The 24290-nt window shown below is 42.0% G+C and overlaps 2 protein-coding genes across 2 annotated transcripts in view; one reads left to right on the top strand and one right to left on the bottom strand.

Annotated features, from left to right (window-relative positions):
* Window positions 1-395: 395 nt before the first annotated feature.
* Window positions 396-19014, top strand: SPG21 (SPG21 abhydrolase domain containing, maspardin). Its single transcript, XM_004421692.3, has 9 exons — window positions 396-576; window positions 4340-4426; window positions 7192-7353; window positions 10630-10710; window positions 11890-12035; window positions 14127-14235; window positions 14925-15032; window positions 17249-17389; window positions 18299-19014. Exons 2-9 carry the CDS (start codon window positions 4364-4366, stop codon window positions 18413-18415), a joined length of 927 nt encoding a protein of 308 aa, XP_004421749.1. The 5' UTR covers window positions 396-576; window positions 4340-4363; the 3' UTR covers window positions 18416-19014.
* A 2694-nt stretch (window positions 19015-21708) lies between these two features.
* Window positions 21709-24290, bottom strand: part of ANKDD1A (ankyrin repeat and death domain containing 1A) — a 45880-nt gene continuing 43298 nt past the window's right edge. The window contains exon 15 of the mRNA XM_087429076.1: window positions 21709-23828. Within this exon, the coding sequence (XP_087285202.1) occupies window positions 23767-23828 (62 nt within the window). The 3' untranslated portion in view covers window positions 21709-23766. The remainder of the gene's footprint in view (window positions 23829-24290) is intronic.

The following is a 24290-nucleotide window of genomic DNA, read 5'->3' as shown; positions in this document are numbered from 1 at the left end:
AAGAGGAGAGAACTGAAGGCTGAGGCACGTCCCAAGGGGCCAGGCGCCCCCTCCTTCCACTCCCATAACCTCTCCCTCGGTGCCCAAATCAGACAGGGGACCTGGAGCTGACCCACAGGCAATTCGGACCTCCTCCCCGAGACCGCCGCCACCGCCAGGACCACGCCGGCTCCCCAAACCTCCGCATATCGCAGGATGAAGCGAGAGCGCCGGGAGTCTCTCGGCTGGGTCTTCAACCCGCCCCGTCGCCGTGGTGACCGCCGGAGACACGCAGTCCCGCCCCTTCCTCACGGCGTGGCCCCGCCCCCTCCAAACCCGGAAGCGCGAGGCTGGCGGCCGCTGAGTTAACAATTCGGGAGGAGAGAGCGCGGCCGCCCAGGCTCGCTTGGCCGCGCGCCCCGCCCCCCGGAGGCCGGCCTCTCAGCGGGCCCCCACTGCTCTCTGCGCCTGCGGGGCGTGTGGGCTCTGGCCCGGGGGCCCCCACCCGGGCCCAGCCAACCCCACGGCCGGTGCCTGTACTGGAGGGAAGAGCCTCCTTGAGGAGGAGGGAAAGGGACGTGAGGGCGGACACGGCAGGTGAGGAGTGGAACCAGGCCCTGGGAAGTGGGGGTGTGGATGTGTGATGTGTATGGAGTTGCAGGTAGGTGTGTATGTAGTGTACGTGGCTGCCTCTGTCTGTGTCGCTTTGTGAGTGTGGACTCGAGTGGACCGGTGCGTGTGACCATGCACGTGATCTCCTGTCCCTCTGTATGTGTGTGTGTGTGTCTGAGGTCGAGTAGTACATGGCGGTGCTCGGTGTGCCTGTGACCCTGCCTTTGTGTGCTGTCATCGGTGGGACTGGGTGAGGGTGGGGGTCTTATGTGTGGGTCGCCTGCGGGTGGGGGGAGGGGGCTTGACTAGGGCATCCTCCTGTAGTCCCATCCTCCGGCTAGGCAGCTGCAGCCCAGGAACATGTTTTTCAGTTCACTTTGAAGAACTCTGTGCAGAGGCCAGTTATTTTGGAGATTGCACCTCAGCCTGAAAGTGACAGATGTCTTTGTCATTGCTGAGTATGGGCCAGGTGTGAGGCTTGTGAATGGGGGATGAGGAAAGTAGCAGGTCAGGAGTCTCACTTTTCCTCTTCTCCTTTTCCTGGGGAGTTTTAAGTTCTGCATTTATGCTGCTGCTTTGTCTCCACCTACAATGTTCTAGCTCCTGTTGGCACAAAGATTCAAGAGACTGAGGAGTAACTTAATAGCTGTGTGCAAATTTCCAAAAGCTTTTATACCAAGACAGAGCACAAGATGAGGTGTCACAGAAGAAATGTCAAGTAGGCAGCTTTTCCTCCCATGAGGTTTAGAAGATAATGGAATAAGTTCCTGAAGAAAAGAGGGATAAATCTTCCCCTGAAGAGGTCTAAAAAAAGGATAGCTATGTCCTGGTGTGGTGAGGTCTGGAGACTTGCATTAAAAAGCCAATTGCATGGCCTAGAGACTCTTAGGTCCTCATATTTTGTTATTGCTGGTATTAATAATAATCACAGATTGTCCATATGTGGATCAAATACAGATTGAGATAAAGGATCAGAAACCTCTGACTAGTTAAGCTGGTTATGTGACTTAAACATTTGTAAAGGCGATTTCATTGACTATAAACTGGCAGGTTCTGTTGAAACCCTGAAGGATAAGTGCATATAATTCTTGGTGCATACTCACAGCTGGCAGTTTCATTGTTGAGCAGTACAAGGGCTGAGAGGACTGGGTATGCAAAGCACTCCCCAAGGAGGGGTTTCCTTAGGCAAGATTAAGGCTAATCTCTGCGGCCCTTTTCCCACCAGCATGAACAGGTGATTTTGTGAAGAATTGAATTGTGAGAGATCAAATCAGTGTTGAGCTCATGGTCCACATTCTTTCCTATGTAATGCTGACTGGTTGGGTCGCAATCTCAGTTAACCTTTTTTGCCGCATACAGAATGTTTCTGTTGTGACTTGGAAAAGTATACCCCGTTAGTGGATGAAAGAGAGCTAGGAGAACAAAATTTCTTTTCATACTGCTCACAGCTGCTTTCCCTTTGCAGCAGTGAGCTTTTTTTCTCTTCAACGTCAGTTGGTCAGATGCGACATTTGGTTTCTATCTGACCTTTCATGTACTGCCAAACTAGCACAAGTGTTAAAATCACTTGCCTCTACAAAAATTTAGTCACAGTCGGGTGGAATCTCTCCATCCAGCAAGATTAGTTATAAAATGTTATAACACCAGGGTGGTTGTGAACAATACTGAGGACTGCGGTAAGGAACGTCTTTCTGTTTATTGCTATGGGAAGAAGTGGATGACAGTGAATTTGTGTGCCTGTGTATGATGTGTATTTCTGTTGTAGTTTGGTTTGTACATTGCAACTCATTCCAAACTATGAATGATTAATTTTATCCCAAGTTTGGCGAATCTAGAAGCAAACTTTCTGGCTTTAGTTAGCTAAGGTGCTTTATAAATCTATCGAGTAGATTTTATTTGCTAAACATGTTTTTGATATTTCCTCCTGTACAATAGAGTAATTGTTTATAGTAATGCAGTACTAGAAAATGTTGCCATTAGGCAGTAGTTAGATGATATAGGAATATTTCAAGTCTATCCAGATAGAAAATATTCCAGAATTAACTATATGTGCTAGTTGCTTTCAATTAAAAGTGATAACCAGCGTAGAGAAAGGTTATATAGTTCAAATGGCTTAGATTTTTTAACATGTTAATATTTGGTAAGAGAAAATGGATATGCAAAGAGTGACTTTCTTTATTTCTGTATAATAATAACTACATCTGTGCACACTGATTTTCAGCATAAGACTGGCTGATGATTTTCTTGGTGCTTGAGAGCAACTTATGATTTTAACAAACTTTTCTAAAAGTGCCATCTTAGTCTTGAGAGAAGAGACCATTATTACAATGTCAAGGTTGTTAATCAAGTTTAATATTGGATGTCTACATTTGCCGTCTCCTTAGGGTTCAGTTTAGTAACCCCCCAAAAGGTTAGAGGTAACAATTGAGACTGCTGAGTGCCTTTTGTTCTTGAGGGAGCAGATCTGGAGGTGGGGGAGGAAGAGTTCCACTGGGTTTAGAATCCCCTGCTCCTGGCCGGTCCAGAGAAGCCCCTCTAAAAGGACAGCTCAGAGAAAGCCCAGGAGTTAAATCCTAGAGTCTCGAACTCATCCTAGCTCTCCCAGGAAATCCAGGCTTGCCCTGGGGTAGAGGGAAGGACGCAATGCAAGTATTTGAATCCTTTCAGACCAGTGGGTGGAAGTTCCTCATTTGGCAATAAGAATCTGCAAGAGGGAACTATAATTTCAGGTTCCTGTTATGACCTAACGCAGATGCCTGAGCAAAGAGGGGCAGCCTCTAAATTAAAGATACTCAGCCAGTCCACTGCTCATAGGTGCCCGGGTTAGAAGGAACTCTAGGATTGCCTAGTTCAGTCGCCTTAGGACATAGTCATTCATTTAGTCAACAGATAATGCCTGCTGTGTGCCAAGCACTATTCTAGGCTTTGGGGAAACAGTGGTGAAACACTCATAGATGAGAAAACAAGCCCAAAGAGGATCTGTGACTTTTCCAAGGCCACAGAACTATAAAAGCTAAAAATCACTAATCTCATAACAAAAGACCACACGTTTCTTCTAAAGGTACATGTTATGTTTTGTTGCTATAGTGCCTTCAAGTCTATTCTGGTATCTTCTCACAGATCTTTCAGAGGACGTTATATCACTTTTAGTCACATCAGTATGAACAGCAAGTTTTCGTGTATTTTGCGTTAGGAACTATATGTGAGGTTCTGAAGTTATGTTCCACTAGAGTTAGATTGACGGCATTTTGTGAATTGATCAGGAAGCGGGCTTACATTAGCCCCTTTCTCTATTGTGGATTCTTCCCTATAGTTCTATCAGACATGAACATCTTTATTAAAATGGATTCTTAAGATGTTGTCAAAGGTAGGTGATGGGACTGCAGTGTGGTATCATTTAACTAGGACAGGCAGTCTGGTGGCAGAAAAGACTGTCCCGTGTCTGGTCCTAGCTCTGCAGTAGCCATGGGATCTCGGGTGAGTCATTTAAATTTTCTAGACCAGATTCCTCTTCTGGAGGAACTAAGGGGGTTGAAATAATTGTCTCTCAGGGCCCCTTCCTGCTCTACGATGATAGGATTTCACCAAATTGTTTTCTGTAGTTTAAGAATATACCGACAAGGTAAAATACCCCATTCCCTCAGTTTTACCTTTTAAAGTATTGTTGGTATAACTCGACCAGATTCTACATTTAGTTCTGATGTCAATATGAATTCTTGACATGAAATATCCCATGCTTTTGTTTCAGGGTTAACCTCCATTTCAGCTAATCATGGGAGAGATTAAAGTCTCTCCTGATTATAACTGGTTTAGAAGTACAGTTCCCCTTAAAAAGGTACGTGTGGTTTTATTATACCTCTTATTTGTAAAATCTCGCATTGTTTTTGTGTGTGATTTAGATGTTGTGGCTTAGCAGTGCTTAAGAGTAAAGGTTATTGCCAAGTGTTATGACTCTGTGGTGCAGAACATAAAGTTCACCGCTTCCCTGTCAAATACAGTCAACTTCTGAGACTCGTTCAAGGGTAAAAGCGAGTATAACTATACTCATTATTTTATAATTGCTTTTACATATTCAAGCAAGCAAGAACTCCTCTGTCTAGTTTGGTAGAAAGCTTCCTACAACAGCAACTATACCGTAAGTACAATCAGATTCTATTATAAAGCATTTTCCTTTTCCTCCGATTTAAGGTTTACAGTGAGTCACATTATAGATCCTCTGTTTGCAATGATAGACTCACTCTGCCATAGTCGTCTTCTGGAAACTTCATTTGCCTGGGGTGTCGAAAAACCCCAAACACTTAGGTCAAAGTTTGACTATTGACTCTGAGTCCCAAATTAATCCCAAATATTTGGGGATCACACTAGACAAAGGCTGTTCAAGTCCCAGAGTAGTATCTTTGCTGATTCTCTCGTAGAAGTATTAGAGTAGTCTGATCTGAAGATCATCTAGGTCTCTGTTATAATCATTTTGTCAGGGTAGACAGCTGTGGAAGTATCATGCAAGTTTGGTTTAATTACAAAATTACCCTCTATATAGAACTTTGAGATACAATTCTCCAAGTGTAGACAGAATACCTGCTATATACCTGGCACTGTTGTAGGAAGTCCCCAGGTATCTTATTTAAATTCTTTTCAGCAGTTTAACATGGTAGATAATGGTGTGCCCATTTCACAGATGAGAAAACTGAGGTTCACAAAGTTTAGCATGTTAAAGGTCACACAGCCTGATAGAGTCTGGATTAAAATCAAATTAGTCTGCCTTCAAAGCCAGAAGTAGTTGGCTGCTTATCAAAGGGAGCCCTCCTTCCTTCTTGCTACCTGGGAAACTACTGCCCAGGTTAAATGACACTTGGCTCGTGGGGTCCATCTACCTTGTCCCATCCCCTCAAGTAACTCATGTGAGCTCCTCTTGATGAACTCATTCCCTCAGCAAACTGATCACCAGAGCCCAAACAACTCAAATTTATCTAAATATTCTTAGTACTAGGTATAGGAAGTAGTTTCATTGATGTAATTTTCTTCAGTTGTCAGATCACTTTGATCCACAAGTCATGATAAGTTTGCTTGAAATTTTGTGGTGCTAGATTTTAAATTATCAAGTAGATAGTGTGTCTTCTAAAGGAATTCTGACAAAATTGCCATTCAAAGAACTCTGAGAAAGCTGAAGTGATAAACAGCCTTTAAGTATTTATGGCTTAAATTCAGAACATGCTATGTCAGTTATATCTCAGTAAAACTGGGGAAGTGGGGGAGAGAACATGCCATTTTTGTTACTTTTCTTCCAAATTGGATTACTGAAATAATTTCCTAGAAAATTTTAGAGATCTGAATATCTTATCTCATATGAATTTTATTACTACAAGATTGGGATTTACTGTGTGCACTGTTAAAGGCCATTAAGAGATTTTTATCACAGTCATAGCAAAAAGAAACATGAAAGCAAAAATGTGAGTGGCAAAATACAGAGGGCAGAAACATGAGCATGAGCTATTACTGTGACCATCCGTGACCTGGGGAAGTCCCAAAGGACATTGTCAGGGCCCTCTGGACTCTGCCTTGCCCTTTTTGTCTGCTCCAGTGACGTCAGTGACCCCAGTTAGTGTGCTGCCACCCACAGTGACACTGTGGGGCCCACAGCACTGCCAGCTAGGAGCTCGCAGAAAATAAAACCCGGAGACCTTTGGCCTTTTCATGTAAAAGTAGGATAAATATTGATCTGTATTGGCAAAAGTTCAAGCAGTTAATGTACTTTTCCAAATACCACCGAAAGTCAGCCAAAGAAAACAAAAATTAAACTATTAGGTAGTGAATAATACTAATGGCTAACACTTATTGAACACCCAATATCTGCCAAACTGTGCTGAGCACTGGGTTTGTCTTAGCTCATTTCATGCTCATCTTTTTCGCCTATTGGCTCCAGAACCACTAAATTAGGAAGATTTCTGATGACTTCCTCCTCCTCCTCACCCCCTTTTTCCAAAAAAGCCAGTTTTTCCCTGCACCCACTCCCCACACCTGACTTGAAACATTCCCCCAGAACAGTGACACCTACACCTGCCTCGTCCTTCCTCTCTAGCAGGCTAGAGGCTTGGTGTAGATCAGGTTCCTGAAGCATCTCCTGAGTGGTACCATCTCTGCCCAGTTTCTCCCCGGAGCCTGGAGTCTCGTCTCCCCCTCACCTCCTCTGTTCATACTCTGACCCTGCTGATCCCAGCCACTCCTCTGGTTCAGCACTGGAGAATGACTCTGCAGATTGCCCTCCTCCTACACACACACACACAGCCAGAAGTGGGGGAAGAAATAAGATGCCATGTACAGAGTATACTGTTTAACGGTAAATAAAATAGACTTCGTATAATCGTGGGTAGGAAGGAAACTTAAAAACTGAAGGAAAAGGCAGCTCTTTGGATGAGTATAAAGGAGTTCCATGGAATATTTCCTTAGCGCTAAAGAAGGAAAAGGAGTCCAAGGCAGTCCCCGGGTTATCTTGTAACAAACAAGGCAGTGGTATTAAAATTGTGTGTGAAATTATAGTGTGAAGTAAAATATAAAAACCAAATCCATAAGGTTTCCATTTTTTTCTTACAACTTTCCCTTAAGATTATCGTGGATGATGACGACAGTAAGATATGGTCGCTCTATGATGCAGGCCCCAGAAATATCAGGTGTCCTCTCATATTTCTGCCCCCCGTCAGTGGAACCGCAGATGTGTTTTTCCGGCAGATTTTGGCTTTGACTGGATGGGGTTACCGGGTTATAGCTGTAAGTATTATTGATTTAATATTAAAATTCAGGTCCACATTTTGTAGTTTTTTGTTCTTCTATAGTAATGAGCATGTTTTTTTATGGAGAGAAGATATTGTTTTCCTGTTTTAAAATGTGAAATGAAGCCTTTTGAAGGAAAGAGGGATGTGTACACAGAGATGCAGAGGGGACACACCTCTGTTGGAAGCCTTCTCTACGCCCGGCTTTTACATGCATTCTCTCCTTTAATTCTCCTCACAAGTCTGAATGGTAGGGAGCGTTGTCCTTGTTTATAGATGAAGGAACTGAAGTACAGGACTTTTTTTTTTTTCCGAGAAAGTTTGGCCCTGAGCTAACAGCTGTGCCAGTCTTCCTCTATTTTGTGTGTGGGTCGCCACCACAGCATGGCTGACAAGTGGTGTAGATCTGCACCCAAGAGCCCGGGCTGCTGAAGCAGAGCACACTGAACTTAACAACTACACTGTGGGGCCAGCCCCCAGGCCATTTTAGCGATCCCACAGGTCACACAGCCAGTAGATGGGGGAGGGAGAAACAAGCTCGGTCTTCTGACTCCATTTCCGAGGGAGCTGAGGATGGAATGTTAGACAGCGAAGGAATCCGCTAACATCTAGGTGACTGAAAGCTTGCTTTAACGTAAGTCTTTGACAGTTGAGGTTCATCAGTTAGCTCATATCCTTAGCATTTGGTTAAGAAATTTTTGTTTCTAATTGTTATCTTATCTAAATCTAGTTTTGTATTGGCCATTCTTGAATCTCCTCCTCTGGGAGAAAGGTCTGGGAGGGGAAGGCGCTGTTGCCTGTGACACATGTTTTGGCATGCCTCACCTTGTAGCCACAATGGAGGTTGGTCTGCTAACTTCTGAGGAAAGAGAGACTCTTTGGCTTTGGAACTGGTGGTTGTTTCTGTGACCTGGAATATTAATATGTAAACGGTACTCTCTGTGGAAGTACTGCTGTTATTATACATTTTATTTACTGTCTAGAGGAGACAGTAATGTGGGCCAAATCTCTTCTCTTGGGAAGTAACTGCAAATTCTACTGAGGTTACCACCAACTGGAGCCACACAAAATACATCCCATTCCTCTTCCTCCTGACATCCCTTCTCTTTCTTCAAAAAACTCGTTATTATTGGAGCCACCTGCTGCCTGCCCCAGGTCTCTTCTTCTCTATCTAAATTTCTCCACATTCTTTAACCCTTCCTCCTATGGCATATTTGAGTTTCTGCAACATAATCCTCCCTTGTTCTAGGTTTTCAGTAATCTCTCTTCTTGGAAAGCATTACGGGAATGCAGGGTGGCACCTGCCCTTATCCCAGCCCTCTCCCCCCTAAAATGTGACAGTACCTTTCCTGGTGGCCACTGTTGATCAGCCAGGGAGGGAGAAACTGAGTGCCCCCAGGGGTCTGTTCTACTTTAGAGTGCTGTCAAAAGCTGACTGTGTTTATTGCTCTAAACTGGCAGGTCACCATAGCCTTGCCTTCTGGCTACATATTTCTTCTTTGCCCTCAAGCTCCTTGATGTGGGCTTTCCCTATTTCATTAGCTAGATAATGAATCAAGAAAAGGCCAACAGTGTTTTCAAAATTACTTTATCCTTAAGATTTGAACAGAATGCCCAACCCCATGAGGTTTTGAAACTTACAAGATATTTGTTAGTATCTAGCAGTTAAAATGCACAGATCCTTTTTTCATTTAAATTTTTATTGAAATAATTGTAGATTCACATGAAGTAGTAAGAAATAATACAGAGAGTGATCCTTTTTGCACTTTGGCAGTTTCTCCCAATGGTAACATTTTGCAAAACTATTATACGATATCACAACCAAGATATTGATATTAACACAATCCACTGATCCTAGATTTCCCAGTTTTACTTGTACTCAATTATGTGTGTGTATGTATTAAGTTGTATACAGTTTTATCACCTATCTAGGAAACAAATATTTTTAAATTAAAGGCTTCATAAAAATATCATCTCTTTTCTTTTAGATTATCATATGACTCAGATTTTCAAATTTTTCTCTCCTAGGGAGGGTCTGTTCTCCATTCTGTCTCAGAATAGTGGAATCTTATCCACAAATGGAATTTTAATAGTAAAAGTAACATATATCAAATCTGAAATTATCCCATAATTTACATGGCAGTGTCTATTCCAATGATTTGTCAATAACAAAATGAATCTAAGCACTTAAAACAACAAGCCTGTCAGGTGGGTTTTACATATGTTAAAGAGAGGGGGATTCTTAGGTGACAAGCCTGAGTCCCCTAAAAAGGAGTTAGTGATTTGTATTTCTTTTTCCTCATAATCGTCAACATCAATAGGCTGCTTAGGGTCAAGCATCTGTCTTTTTGGGTCACAAAAGTACAAGAAATCAGAGGCCAGAACTTGGCCTAGTGTTAAGTTCAGCACACTCCACTTTGGTGGCCCAGGTTTGGTTCCCAGGTGCAGACCTACACCACTTGCCTGTCAGTGGCCCTTCTGTGGTGGCGGCTCACATACCAAAAAAAGAGGAAGATGGGGGCTGGCCTGGTGGCGTAGTAGTTAAGTTCACACACTCCGCTTCAGTGGCCCAGGCTTCGTAGGTTCGGTTCCCGGGCATGGACCTACACACCACTCATCAAGCTATGCTGTGGCAACATCCCACATAGAAAAAATGGAGGAAGATTGGCACAGATGTTAGCTCAAGGCCAATCTTCCTCACCGGGGAGGAAGATTGTTGGCAGTGGGTGTTAGCTCAGGGCAGATCTTCCTCAGAAAAAAAAAAGTACAAGAAATCAGATAGAATGACTAAGTCAATATAAGAGGAACAATTTTATTGAATACTCCCTTAAAGAAATGCTACCAAAAAGAAAGGGAACTCTCCTTAGAATGAATTTTATTTCTAGTTCTCCTGAGCCATAATTCAGAATGAAACTGGTTTTAAAGGAAAACAGTATTTCTTTACTTGGATGGGTTCTGCTCCATTCACCCTTGAACCTCAGAATTTCTCAGCTATTTGGAAAGGAAATTGATGTGAGCTGAAATTGTTATTCACATAGTATCACTAGAGTGTGCTTTCTTTTTGTTCTTTTTTAATTGGTCAGTTAGGCAAAATGTGAATTATGAAGTTTAGGAGATGGTGAGAGCTAATTTTCACATATTTTGAATAAGGAGCAGAGCTTGAACAAATGAGAAATGCTGTTACGTGAGTCCTAAGTTTTTCATATATATATGTATGAGTTGCATTTTACCTTTAGTTTTTAAAATAAATTAAAAATTATTATTATTATTTCAGTTGCAGTATCCGGTTTATTGGGACCATCTTGAATTCTGTGATGGATTCAGAAAGCTTTTAGACCATTTACAATTGGATAAAGTGAGTACCCTGAAATTAATTACTTGCATGTGATTTTAATGCAGCATTTACATTGTAAAGCCTGGTGTTGTCTTTTATTTTTTAATAACAGCTCTTTCAAGATATAACTTATATATCATACAATTTACCCTTTTAAAGTATATAATTCAATGGTTTTTAATATAGTCACAGATACGTGCAACCATCACCACTGTCAATTTTAGAACATTTTTCACCCCGTAAAGAAACCCCATACTCACTAGCAGTTCTTCTTCACCCTTCCTGCCCCCAGCCCTGGCAACCTAATCTACTTTCTGTCTCTATGGATTTGCCTATTCTGGGATATTTTACATAAATGGAATCATACAATATGTGGTCTTCTGTGACTGGCTTTTTTTCACTTAACATATCATTTTCAAGGTTCATCCATGTTGTACCATACATCAGTACTTCATTCCTTGTTATTGTGAAATAATATCCCATTGTATGGATATAGCACATTTTATTTATGCAGTCATCAGTCGATGCACATTTGGATTGTTTCCATTGTTTATCTATTATGAATAATGCTGCTGTGAACATTCGTGTACAGGTTTTCTGTAAACATGTTTTCAGTTCTCTTGGGTATGCACCTAGCAGTGGAATTACTGAATCATAGTTTTCTTAAACATAAACAACTATGTTTCTTAAACATAAACAACTAAACATAAACAACTAACATAAACATAAACAACATTTTGTTTTCTAATGTATTCTGTGAATAATATTTTTTTAACTTGTATAATTTGTATGCACAGTTGTATTGTTTTCTTGACAGAGTATATAAATTGCATTTAAATACAATATTTCCTAAGTTTCTAACTGCTGTGGAACCATCATGTACCATGTAACGACATTTCACTCAATGATGGACCCCATATATGACTGTGGTCCCATAAGATTAGTACCATATAGCCTAGGTGTGTAGTAGGCTGTACCATTGTGTAAGTACACTGTGTGATGTTCGCGTGACGAAATCATCTAATGACACATTTCTCAGAACGTATTTCTTTCATTAAGTGATGCATGACTATTATAGTCTAATGGCTAGTGATGACATTATATTCTGTGGTTGGTGATAATTAAAACAACTTTTTTTGGACACTTATGTTCAGGATTGATCATTGTTTTAGGATCCTCCTTGTGTTTGTTTACAATTAGGTTCATCTTTTTGGGGCTTCTTTGGGAGGCTTTCTGGCCCAGAAATTTGCCGAATATACTCACAAATCTCCCAGAGTCCATTCCCTCATCCTCTGTAATTCCTTCAGTGACACCTCTATCTTTAACCAAACTTGGACTGCAAACAGGTAAGAATGTAAACATTCAGCTAAAGTAATTATTATTTTTGTTCAGTGGAATTTTTTTGTGTGTGTGAGGAAGATCAGCCCTGTGCTAACATCTGCCAATCCTCCTCATTTTTGCTGAGAAAGACTGGCCCTGGGCTAACATCCGTGCCCATCTTCCTCCACTTTATATGGGACGCCGCCACAGCATGGCTTGCCAAGCGGTGCGTTGGTGCACGCCCGGCATCCGAACCGGCGAACCTCGGGCGACCACAGCAGAGCGCGTGCACTTAACCACTTGCGCCACCGGGCCGGCCCCTGTTCAGTGGAATTTTGAAAATGTTGGTTTTGGGGTTTTTCAGTGTCCTAGGGAGGGAATGGGTCATATTTACTTCTGTCTTCTGAAACTGCCCAGCTTTTAAAATTAGAAGCAATCAGCTTTGCAAAAGAAAAGAATTGAATGTACTCTAAATTCAACTATTTCCATTACCCTAAATTATTGTTTAGCATTGTTTAATATACATTCATATGCTTTTACAGTTTCTGTTCAGTGCATATATACCTAATATTATGTTCTGCCTTTTCCACTTATTATTTTGTGTAAACAGTTCTGTGTATTGACTGACAACAGTTTCTTTAGGCGTTTGGCCGCTCCCTATTTTCCTCATCTTCTGCTGTAAATCTTTGTACTAATTACTTTTTTCTTTCCCTTTCTGGGTTATATCCTTGAGATATGTTCCCCAAAATGGAGAGACTAGAGCATTTAGTCTGTCAGCAGATGTTCTGTACATCATGACACTTAATGTTAGTCTGGTTTTCAGAATGATGGAAATGGTGTAATGCTTTGTGGGGCAACCAGTGGGGTACCTGCTTCCTCTGAGCCATCCCTTGGGTGATTTTGTCATTTTAATTAGTTTGATAGGTATCTTGTGGTACCTTAAAGCTGACTTAATGTGCATTTCTTTCATTGCTAGCAAGACTAGGCTCTACCATAAAAAAAGCTAAACATACTATGTGATCAGGTTGGTTTTCACATTGTTTTCATATCTACTTAAGATTATACTCTGATATTTTTAAAAACTTTTCCTGATACTATCTCAGTAGTTTACTCAGCATTCATGCAGCAATTTCTTGTATACATTAGCTACGAATACTTCATGTCCAGATGATGCACTGAAGCTCATCGATTGTTTTTGATGATTTTTCATGTTGTTTTAATTGTCAGAAGCCAAGACTGTCCCCACTTTGTGCTTTTGCATATCAACTACTTTTTATCAAATATCTGAGTGCTTACTATGTGCGACACACTGAGGCTACAGAGGGGAGCAAAGCCAACACAGTCCACCCCTCACAGAGCATACTCAGGCATCGTGCCTTTGGAAGAGAAGAAAACTGTTGGGGGGCAGAGTGGAGAATCTAGAAAGGTAACTGAAAGCTGGCCGACTGGTCCTTGAGAGGGAAGCTCAACTTCCAACAAGCCATTCCATCGAGAATATGCATCAGAAGGTGGTCTGCACCTTTTATACGTCATTTTCAGTATAGGTTTAGAGAAATTAGTGTTTACCCTATATAATGGCTTTCAACGTTTTTAATTAATAGAATAAATATCAACTAAAAATCACATATAGAAATCCATAAAGATGGAATTGCCTTGAATTAGCCCAGTTGAATCTAAGAGCAGCACACTTTGGGAGGTATAATAACTCTTTCATTTTCCTATTTTGAAATCTATTTTGAAATGTCAGTCAATCAAAAGGTGATGTAAACCTGAAGCTTGATAATCTTAAGTTTTCAGTTTCCAAAGGAAATAGTTTAGCCATTGGAAATAAGGCCAATTAGGGGGAAAAAAATCTTGGGTTCCTCACAATGCCTACCTTGGTAAAGGTATTTTGACATATCGCTTATAATTATTCCAAATCCTCAAATACAAGTTTAATCATATTAAGCTATAACTCTTTGGGAGCTTGCAGAAGATGCTGAGCTCTTTGAAAGAAGGAACTAGGTCCTTTTTTCTCTAGATCCTAAGTTCCCAGCTAGTACAAAGCTTCAATGTTGAATGAATATTTGCCATTTTTGTGTAGTCTTGGAAATTTAAATCAAGTCTTTGTTTTACAGCTTTTGGCTGATGCCATCATTTATGCTCAAAAAAATAGTTCTGGGCAACTTTTCATCTGGCCCAGTGGACCCTGTGATGGCTGATGCCATTGATTTCATGGTGGACAGGGTAAGGATCATGGCGTTGGGGTGGGCACACCTTGTACTGAGAATTTTCATGTCTTCTTGGTTCCTGATGAGATATCTGTCTCATTGAGTATGTATTAGAGGTGCTTGTTAAGCAGTCTTCCATATTAACTTGAATACATCCAAACAGATATTACTGCTGGTAAGTAATCAGAATCACTTGGGGGAACTTTTAAAAATAAAGATTCCAAGGCCTTGCACTAGACCATCGAATGGGAATCCCTGGGCGTGGGGTCTGGGAATCTGCATTTTTACTCCACTGCCCCCTCCTCCCCCTCCCGCAGATGAAGGTGATGTAGCAGGTCTGTAGCCTTGCATTTAGGAACTACTGGGCTAGATGATCTTTCTGAGGTCTCTTCCAGCAGTAAGATCTCTTAAACGTTTATCTGTCACCTTTGAGCTGCAGGAATTGGCCTGCTGCCCACAGGCACCTGGTTGTTGAGGCAGTTCAGGTTGAGGGCTACGGAATGCCAGGTTCCCAGAACAGAAAAATGCCACCACCTGAGAGGCCCAGTGTACAACCTCTCAGTACATTGTATTTCCTCATTGGTGACCTTTCTGGCCCCACAACACATAGTACCACCTTTATAAGCACAAATATTATCTGTGGAATTAATGTAAATGTGAAAAACAAAATTAACTCAAAAACTTTACCTGTGTGTCTTCCTGCAGCTGGAAAGTTTGGGACAGAGTGAACTGGCTTCAAGACTTACCCTGAATTGTCAAAATTCATATGTGGAACCTCATAAAATTCGAGACATCCCTGTAACCATTATGGATGTAAGCTTCCTTTCTAAATGTATATATATGTCAAGATCCTCCCCATAATTATTTTAGAATTTTTCACTCTGCCTCTTCAAATGCTGCCTTGGGTTTTTGTGTTTTTTTACCCACCCCCAGCCTTCTCAATTCCAAAACAATCTGCTTACTACTTATCCTGTATTTTTCCTGGCAGGAATAATACCATTGAAATCAGAATAAATTGAAGCAAACATGGTAATCCTTACCCATTTGGGTGTATTTTTGCTATTCTTACCAATAGATATTGCACTTTTAGCTATTACACCTCTGGGCAGCAAAGAGAAGGGGCCTCGTGAGGGCAGAGTATCAAGAATTCCATAAAGTCTAATTAGCACAAAAGCTTGCTTCCTATGTTCTTCAGTTGTAGTAAACTTTACATGACAAAATTTACCATTTTGAAATGTACAGTTTAGTGGCATTAAGTGCATTCACAATGTCGTGCAACCATTACCATTATCCATTTCCAGAACTTTTTCATCATCCCAAACTGAAACTCTGTACATTAAACAGTAACTCCCCATTCCCCCCTCCTCCCAGCCCCTGGTAACCAACATTACACTTTCTGTCTCTGTGTATCTGACTATTCCATATTCCTCATTTAGGTGGAATCATATAACACTTGTCCTTTTGTGTCTGGTTTATTTCACTCAGTATAATGTCTTCAAAGCTCACCCATGTTGTAGCATGTATTAGAATGTCATTCCTTTTTAAGGCTGAATAATATCCCATTGTATGTATAGACCACATTTTGTTTATCCATTCATCTGTTGATGGACATTTGGGTTGTTTCCACCTTTTGGCTATTGTGAATAATGCTACTATGAGCATTGGTGTATAAATAGCTGTTTGTGTCCCTCCTTCCAGTTTTGGGGGGTATATACCCAGAAGTAGAATTGCTGGGTCATCTAGCAGTTCTATGTTTAACTTTTTGAGGAACCATGATATCCTTTTCCACAGTGGCTGCTCCATTTTACATTCCTACCAGCAATGCACAAGAGTTTCAGTTGTTCCATATCCTCACCAACACTTGTTATTTTCTGTTTTTTTATAATGGCCATCCTAATGGATGTAAAGTGGTATTTCATTGTGGGGTTTTTTTGTGTGTGTGTGAGGAAGATCAGCCCTGAGCCAATATCTGATGCCAGTCCTCCTCTTTTTGCTGAGGAAGATTGGCCCTGGGCCAACATCCGTGCCCATCTTCCTCCACTTTATATGGGACACCGCCACAGCATGGCTTGACAAGGATGCGTTGGTGCGCGCCCGGGATCCAAACTGGCGAACCCCGGGCCGCCGCAGCGGAGCGCGCGCACTTAACTGCTTGCGCCACCAGGCCGGCCCCAACGTGGTATTTTTAAGAATTGATTTTTTTTCAGGAAATTTTCCGTTACAAATTATATATAAACAATAACTTCTTATCATTCTCCGTTATAATTGCTACATTCTAACATTTACCATGACACAGAGCAAGCTTTTCAATACTCTTGGTGAAATATTTGGTTCTCACAGTGCATTTGCTCTGCCTGCCCATCTTTCAAAGCTGTGCTTACCACTTAGGTACGTGCTCACTGAACACTGTCTATAAGCTTTAGCAAGTCAGAGATGCATTAAAGAAAAATTTTTTTTTTTTACTTTTAAATTACTTTTTGAAAAACTTTTTTTTGCATGTGTGTATGGTGTATAAACATAAATTTGTCTGGGCATTGAAAGAGGTCTAGATTCATACACTCTGGACTACTACAGTGGCTCCCCCAGGAAAGGATCTGGACTTTTTATCTCATACTCTTTACATTTGGGGGGGATTTTTTTCAGTGAGCATATATTACTTATGTAAATGTTTTTAACTAATAATAAAATTAAAAAGTTCTTTTGGGATTTCATGATCTTTTTAAAATTAATTGGCCTTTTTGATAATTGTTTACTATTAATCTTCTGTTAATTTGGTTAGCTATGTTTGAGGAAAAAGGAAATGTACAGTAGAATTTTTTTGCCCAAAGAATGCAAGAGACATTTGGCAGCACAGTCTAAGTCTTGCATTGGAGTTAGCGTCACCAGGCATTAGCAAGAGTAGGTGGCCTGGGCTTCACAGGGGTTCAGTGGTGTCTTCAGGAGAAAGGAATGCTTGGAGTAGCACTTTACACAATGTGAAAAGAACATATTAAGATACAAGTAGGTTTCAGCCTTGTGTTTTCTTAAAGGTGTTTGACCAGAGTGCACTTTCAACCGAAGCTAAAGAAGAAATGTACAAACTGTATCCTAATGCCAGGAGGGCTCACCTTAAAACAGGAGGCAATTTCCCATACCTGTGCAGAAGTGCAGAGGTGAATCTTTATGTACAGGTAAGTCCCAGCCTGGAACCCAGAGCACTTTGAACCCAAAGTGTATGGTTTGAAACATAAAGCTTTTTTCTTTTTTTTTTTTTTGATGGTGGAGTAAGAGAACTACAGAATTCTCTGTAGGAATGAGGTATTGACTCAATAAGGGTGGTTTACATTAGTAGTTTATAGGAGAAGTCAGGCAAGTGTATTAGAGACACACAGGCGACTCTCTGCCCACCTTCCTTCTTCTGAGAGTAGCAGGCCTGCCTCCACACGCTGAAGTAGCCACATGGTATGACGTGACCTTTCCTCCCAGACACAATAAATTCAGTCACAGCGGGACTCTGGACCTCAATGGGGTCAATCTGAGTTCCATGAAGCAACTTCTTGCCCTATGTTTAATTCATTAAAAAAACATAAAAACTAACAAACACCACCTCTTCACCCTCTATCTCAATGGATGTTAGAATAGGGGTGAGAAATGATTGCTTTGGCAATTTGGCAAGAAGTATCAAGAACCTTAAAAAACCAGTCACATTCTTTGATCCTGTCATCTGCTTGTGGCAGTGGACCTAAGGGGAGGATCCTAAATACAGAAAAACTTGATACCCAGAGACACTCATCACGGTGTTAGAAGAGCAGAGGATGAGAAGGACCTAACTCGCAGCAGCAGAGGGGAAGGGTGAACACCTACTCGTAGAGCAGCATGCTGCCATTTAAGATGTTTATGAAGAGTTTGTAGGAACTTGGAGAGCCTGGTTACATATTAAGTGAGGAACAAAGCTCCCAAATTGTAGGTTAAAAAATCCTTTGACTTTTCTGTGTTTTCCAATTTTTCTCTAATTAGTATGTATTACACTGTAATTTTAGAAGTAAAAGACATTTATATACCATGGTGATGTTTGAAATAAAGATTCTGCGTTCCTACAGATACATTTGCTACAATTCCATGGAACCAAATATGCGGCCATTGACCCATCGATGGTCAGTGCCGAGGAACTCGAGGTGCAGAAAGGCAACCTCAGCATCAGTCAGGAGGAGCAATAGCTGCGGCTTCGGCTGTTCATGATGGGCTATGCAGCGTGTTCTTGTACAATCAGTGACGTCAGCGCCCGCCAGCCAGCCTCTCTGTTGGGTTTGTCAGGTTCACCGGTTATCACTGTGTTTGGAAATAGGACTGATTGTCATCTTTGTGACAGGCAGCAGCTCTTCTAAGCCAGTGTAACTGTTCCCTCTTCAGTTTTTTTAGCTTTTGAAGTTAAAGAAGTACTTTTGAAGACTCCCATTTTAAGAATTGTGAAAATTTTGCTACCAGAAGTCTTCACCACTGTGTTCTTAAGTGAATGTTAATTTCTGAGGTTTGGGATTTTGTGGGGTTTTTTTCCTTTTCTTTGCTCTCTTCCTTTCTTTCTTTTTATGTTATTTGCTGTAAATGCTGCACATCCAGATTGTGTATCAGAAGGACGTTGGTTATTGTTCTGCTTTCTTGGTTATAACCATTATCAGAGTGCCAAGGCTGTCACCCCACCGTTTGCTCTCCTGAAAATCAACTACTTCTAATTTCCAGTTAAGCAAATCGTTTTCAGTTTTAGCTGTTTTCTTTCTAGCCATTACAGTCATTTGGAATAAAAATTCAATTTCAGTGAGTGGCTTTTGTGATTATTGTAGCTGCCCAACTGGGCTACACAGACATAGGACTTTCTGAGAAGCAGACCATGGTGGTGTTTGCCAATTCGCTGTGACTTTAGGTCAGTTACTTAATCTCTCTAAAGCGCAGTTTGCTTATTGTAAAATAACAGTAGCTATCATTTATTGAGCTGCTACTATGTGCCTGGTACTTTTCATACCTTCTTTTTTCGTCCTCAGGAAAATTTTAAACACACATAAAGTAGAGAAAATAGTATAATGAACTATGTCCCCACTACCTAGCTTCAGAAATTACCAACTCATGGACGGTCTTGTTTCATCTCATACCCCACCCTCACTTCTTCCACACATACTCCCATCACTGGATTATTTTAAAGCAATTTCTGATACCATATCATTTCATCTGTAAATGTTTTTATAGGTACCTTCAAGAGATAAAAATAACCGTAACACCATCATCACACTTAAAAATTCACCACTAATTGCTTCATATCATCTAATGTCCAGTCAGTGTTCCCATTCATGATTATCTCACAAATGTCCTTTATAGTTGTTCTAATCAGCTTCCATACAAAGTTCATACTTTGTATTTGATTGAAATGCCTCTTAAGTCTCTTTTAAACTGTAAGTTCCTCCTCCCTCTTTTTTTTTCTTGCCATTTATTTGTTGAAGAAACAGGCTCATACGCCCTATAGTATTCCCCACAGTCTGGATTTGGCTGATTACAGCCTCGAGACGTCCTTTAACTTGTTTCTCCGTCCCAGGTATTTCCAGTAAACTGGTAGTTACATCTAGAGGTTTGATCAGGTTCAAGCTCGGTCTTTTTGGCAGGAACACTTCATAGGTGGAGCTGTGTGTTTCCCGTTGTGTCACCTCGGGAGGCACATAACGTCTGGTTGTCTCTTAGTTGTTAAGGTTGCTCATTGGGTTCAGGTGCTGTCAGCTTGAGGTGGTCATGGGAAAATTCCCCTGATGGTTTGGCTGCCACTGCTCATCACTGCACAAATGCATCCTTTCATTAGGGGTTGCAGTGACAATACTCTTGCATAGTATTGTCAATAGTATTGCAGTGACAATACTCTTAATTTTTATCATTCCTTCTGCATTTATTAACTGGAGTTTGCTGATTAAAAAACAAAACACAACTTTCCCTCGTCAACTGTTTGGTTTCTCTGAGGTACAATTTAGACAAGAAACTCAGCATCGATGCTTCTTTCCCTGTAAGTTTTCAGGATATTGAGTTCACCATACTTTTTCAGATTTTATCCCCACCACGACCCTGAAAACCGATGTCACAGGTGAGGTCACAGAGGGAGAGGTCAAGAGACTTGCTCAGCATCACACAGTAAAGGGTGGAGCTGGGATGCCAACTTGGGTCTGACTGTCCCTAAAGCCAGTGATCTTTCCACAAAGGCCACTGTCTTCTCTGACTACCTTGTGACTTGACAACTGTCACAAGTTATGGAAGCACTTGGTAAACCATGAAGGTAGGGCTTGACATTTTTGACTGTTAGCACTGAGGCTTCCTTGAGGCTGCTGTAGTTTCACTGTGTGTGTCCTGACTTTCCAGCTAACGGAGTTCCTGTGGGTAGGGCCGTGCCACACGTGGTCAGTGGCCCCCGCCTCACCTGGTGTAATAGCGAACCCTGGGACTGCCCTCCACTTTCTTTTCGAATTCTCCCTGTGTGAGCCACGCCCCCTAACAACTTTACTCCCTGGCTCTACACCCTGATGACTGCCATTTCCAGCTCTGACTGATGGTGAGTGCTGGCCTTGAATGCCTGTTCAGGCCTATCTATTAGGCCAGCCTTCTACAGGCACCCCAGACTCTACCTGGCAAAAGCCACACCCATGTCCCCACTGCCCAAACCTGTCCCTTCTCTCCTAAACCCTATCATCTCAGTTTCTAGCATCACTGTTCCTCAGATTCCCCAGACATCTTGGACCCCCACCCCGACCTCTCCACTGCCATGTCTCAGGCTGAGGCAGATCTGAGATGAAACTTTGGGTGCAAGATGTTTATTAAGGATCAAAGGAAGGAAGGTTGTGAAAGGAAGATGGATTGGGCAGAGGGAGAAGTTGAGCTATGATGCAGGCCCGACCGAGCACCGGCTAACCGGGAGGAAGCTCTGGAGCTAGTAGTGCCCGTTGGCATAGTCTCATGGAGGGCTGAAATGGCCAAGCCCCTCTGCACACCAGGACCCTCACAGCCCTCCTGCCCCTCCAGCTCATCTCTCCTCTTCCTTCCATGCTTCCTGTTTTCCAGCCACACCATTCCCCAACTAGAGACGTCTCCACCCCTCTGTGCCATTGTGTAGACTGCTTTTTACTTGGAATGTGCTTTCTCTCCTTCTGTCTTCTCTGTGAGCTTCTCAGACTTTCCTCCCCCTTACCTTCCCCAAGGAAGAATAAATCCCATAGTTCTCTGCACACACCCATTACAGCACCAGCTGCATTGTTACATTATTGGTCCCCTGTCCCCTCTCCACCACAAGCTTCTGGAGGCCAGGAACCATGGGTTACTCAGCTCAGCACCCCGGCTCTCAGCAGACTGCCTGGCACTCAGTAAATATTGACGGGTGGTGGTGAGTTGAGTGGTTGTGGTTACACAGAACCAATCCACAACAGATTGTCTGATTTGAAATTATGCCATAGATATCCCAAAAAAAGAAATGAGTATTGAATTTGAGAGATATATTTCAACATTTCAATTTTATTTCACTTAAGAACTTGCTTTTTTGTTTCAAAAAAAATACAAAATTCACTTTGCAAAATTCATCCAGATAAATGATCGAAGTCCCATGTGGTACAAAATACCTTTCTCAAATGGAATAGATGGAAGAGGAGGGTTCCCCCCAACACAGCACATGCAGAAGAAGGGACCCCATGGCACGGAGGCCGAGTGCCGAACGGCGGTCTGAACCCAATGCGAACTGTGAGGCCTCAGGCAAGACACGCTTCTCAGATCATGAGGTTATTGCCCGTAAAATGGGTTGATTTCAAAGCTTCTTTTTTTTCCCCTAAGTTTTAGTTTTTGTGTGTTGTTTTTTTAATTAATAGACTTTATTTTTAAAAGGAGTTTAAAAAAACTGAGCAGATAGGACAGAGTTCCCATACACCCCTCTCCACAGCAGTTTCTCCTGTCTTATCTTGATCTAGTGTTAGTACAATGTTTGCAGGTTTATCTGTAGGATAAATTCCTAGACATGGGATTTCTTTGGTCAAAGGGTAAATGTATTTGTAATTTTGGTAGATGACGCCAAATTGCCTTCCAAAGGATTGTGAACTCCCACCAGCCATGTGTGGGAGCTGAAGCCCCTTTCAGCTCTAGCGGTTTTTATTCTATCTCCTTCCAGGACTCAGGCCCAGTGGGTAACTTGGTGGGGAGTTTTTCTAAGATACGGGCTCCTAAACTGGCCACAGCCAGCTGTGCCACATGCAAGAGAGCTCAAATTAGATAAAAACAGCTCTCAGGCAGAACTTCCAGGCCACCCTGCGTGGATATTCTCCACCTTCTGTGAAACCATCAGGCTTCCAGAGTCACGCTTCCCTGGAACCACACTCTCCTGCTGGTGTGGCCGAGCCTCACAACAACCTGTACTTGCCAGCACCCAAAATCGAAGCTCCAGACCAGCTGTGCCGTCCAACACAGTTGTCACTTGCCACAGGTGCCTATGTAAATGTCAAATGATTTAAATTAAATTAAATTAAAAGCTCAGTTTCTCAGTCCCACTAGCCACATTCCACGTGCTCAATAGCCACAGGTGGCTAGTGGCAAACATATTGGAAAGCACAGATCTGGAACATTCCCATCACCACAAAAAGTTCTACTGGATAGTGCTGCTCCAGAGAGGTGACTCGTTGTATGGTTCTATTAAAAATGAGAAGGATGACAACTTAATGCAAGGTGTGATCCTGGACTGGATCCTGGTCCAGACAAAGGACAGGAATGGCTCAAGTGACAAAATTTGAATAAGGTCTGAAGATGAGTTAGTATTGCATCCGTGTTAATTTTCTGGTTTTGAAAATTATGTTGTGGTTAAGTAAGATGTTAATATTGGGGGAAGCTGTATTGTGAAAAGTATTCGGAAATTCTTCGTATATTTCTGCAACTTTTTGGTAAGTCTGAAATAATTTCAAAATAAAAAGTTTTAAAACTTTAAAAAATTATAAAACAAGAGGGAAAAATGAGAGTGTGTGCCTCCTGGAACTGTCCAAGCGTACAGCTAAGCTTGTGAACAGAAACAGCTGCGGAGTAAGCGCAGTATTCATAAAAGCTAGTGAATGAGTTAAGGGCGGTCCATTCTGTAAATGATGGATGGAGCCCTTTCCCCAGGTTGGGGAGACAGGAATGCTGAGTTTGGCACCTGACCCACCACCTGATTAGCTGCTTATCCATCCAGAGCCCCCGTGTCCTCTCTGAAAAGATGCCCCTTGCATCTCAGGGGACTACCGTGAGGCTCCGAGGAGATAATGGAGATGAAAATGATCTGAGAGCTGCAAAAGACCATACCTCTGGGCAGGGATTACCCGCAAAACCTGACACAGGCCCCTGGAGCAATCCTTGTGAAAAAGATGACAAACATTTGCCTGCTGGTCCTGCATGACTGCATTTGAGTAGAAGCAGCTGGAGGTCTGTTAACGATGATTTTTAAAAAGCCCTTAAATGGTGGTCCTCTTTTGTTCAGTCTGAGGTCTGGCCATTCTGTCCATTCTGAGGTCCCATGCGCCTGAAGGTCTGGCCCCTCCAGTTACATGGCTGTACACCTCCTGGGGGCACTGGGGTCTGCATTTGCTTTCTTCCTGATGCTTTCTGCAAAAGACAAGAATCCTATAGCCTCATGTTGCCTAAGCTCTGCCTCACAGGGCTGGTTTTAGGTTTTAATTGCCTGCCAGAGCTTGTGTTAAAAGAAGATGGAACAATAATATTTAAGAACATTTTGGAAAAAGAAAAAAGTCATCCCCAATTCCTCCACCCTGAAATGACTTTGTTTTTTCACAGCAGCCGCAGGCAAGATCACCACCATGCTGGGGGCTTTCCTTTCTCCCCTCAATTACAAGCTATCAGTGTTTTTCCTGTTGCCGCATGACTAATACAGTTACCATCGGTGACTGCCTAATACCCCATGCTGTGGTCACCCTGTAATGCACCCTGCCAATGGACGTGATGGTGTTTAAAGCTTTGTCATCATGAGCTGCTCTTCTTTTCAATGAGGGATTAGCCGTAGAACCTTTTATCCCACTTGCCTGATGGTTCCACAGGATGCCCTAAATT

The sequence above is a fragment of the Ceratotherium simum genome, chromosome 3 (assembly GCF_057802395.1).
Source record: "Ceratotherium simum simum isolate JZ-2026a chromosome 3, ASM5780239v1, whole genome shotgun sequence".
Classification (NCBI taxonomy): domain Eukaryota; kingdom Metazoa; phylum Chordata; class Mammalia; order Perissodactyla; family Rhinocerotidae; genus Ceratotherium; species Ceratotherium simum.
This window is presented reverse-complemented; position numbering and strand designations above follow the sequence as displayed.

What these genes read in the sequence shown, in the direction of transcription:
- SPG21 (XM_004421692.3), top strand. Translation starts at nt 4,364, where the DNA reads ATGGGAGAGATTAAAGTCTCTCCTGATTATAACTGGTTTAGAAGTACA. An exon ending in GTACAGTTCCCCTTAAAAAG is followed by an intron (nt 4,427 to 7,191) that starts GTACGTGTGGTT and finishes CTTTCCCTTAAG; the next exon opens with ATTATCGTGGATGATGACGA. An exon ending in TCCCTGTAACCATTATGGAT is followed by an intron (nt 15,033 to 17,248) that starts GTAAGCTTCCTT and finishes GTTTTCTTAAAG; the next exon opens with GTGTTTGACCAGAGTGCACT.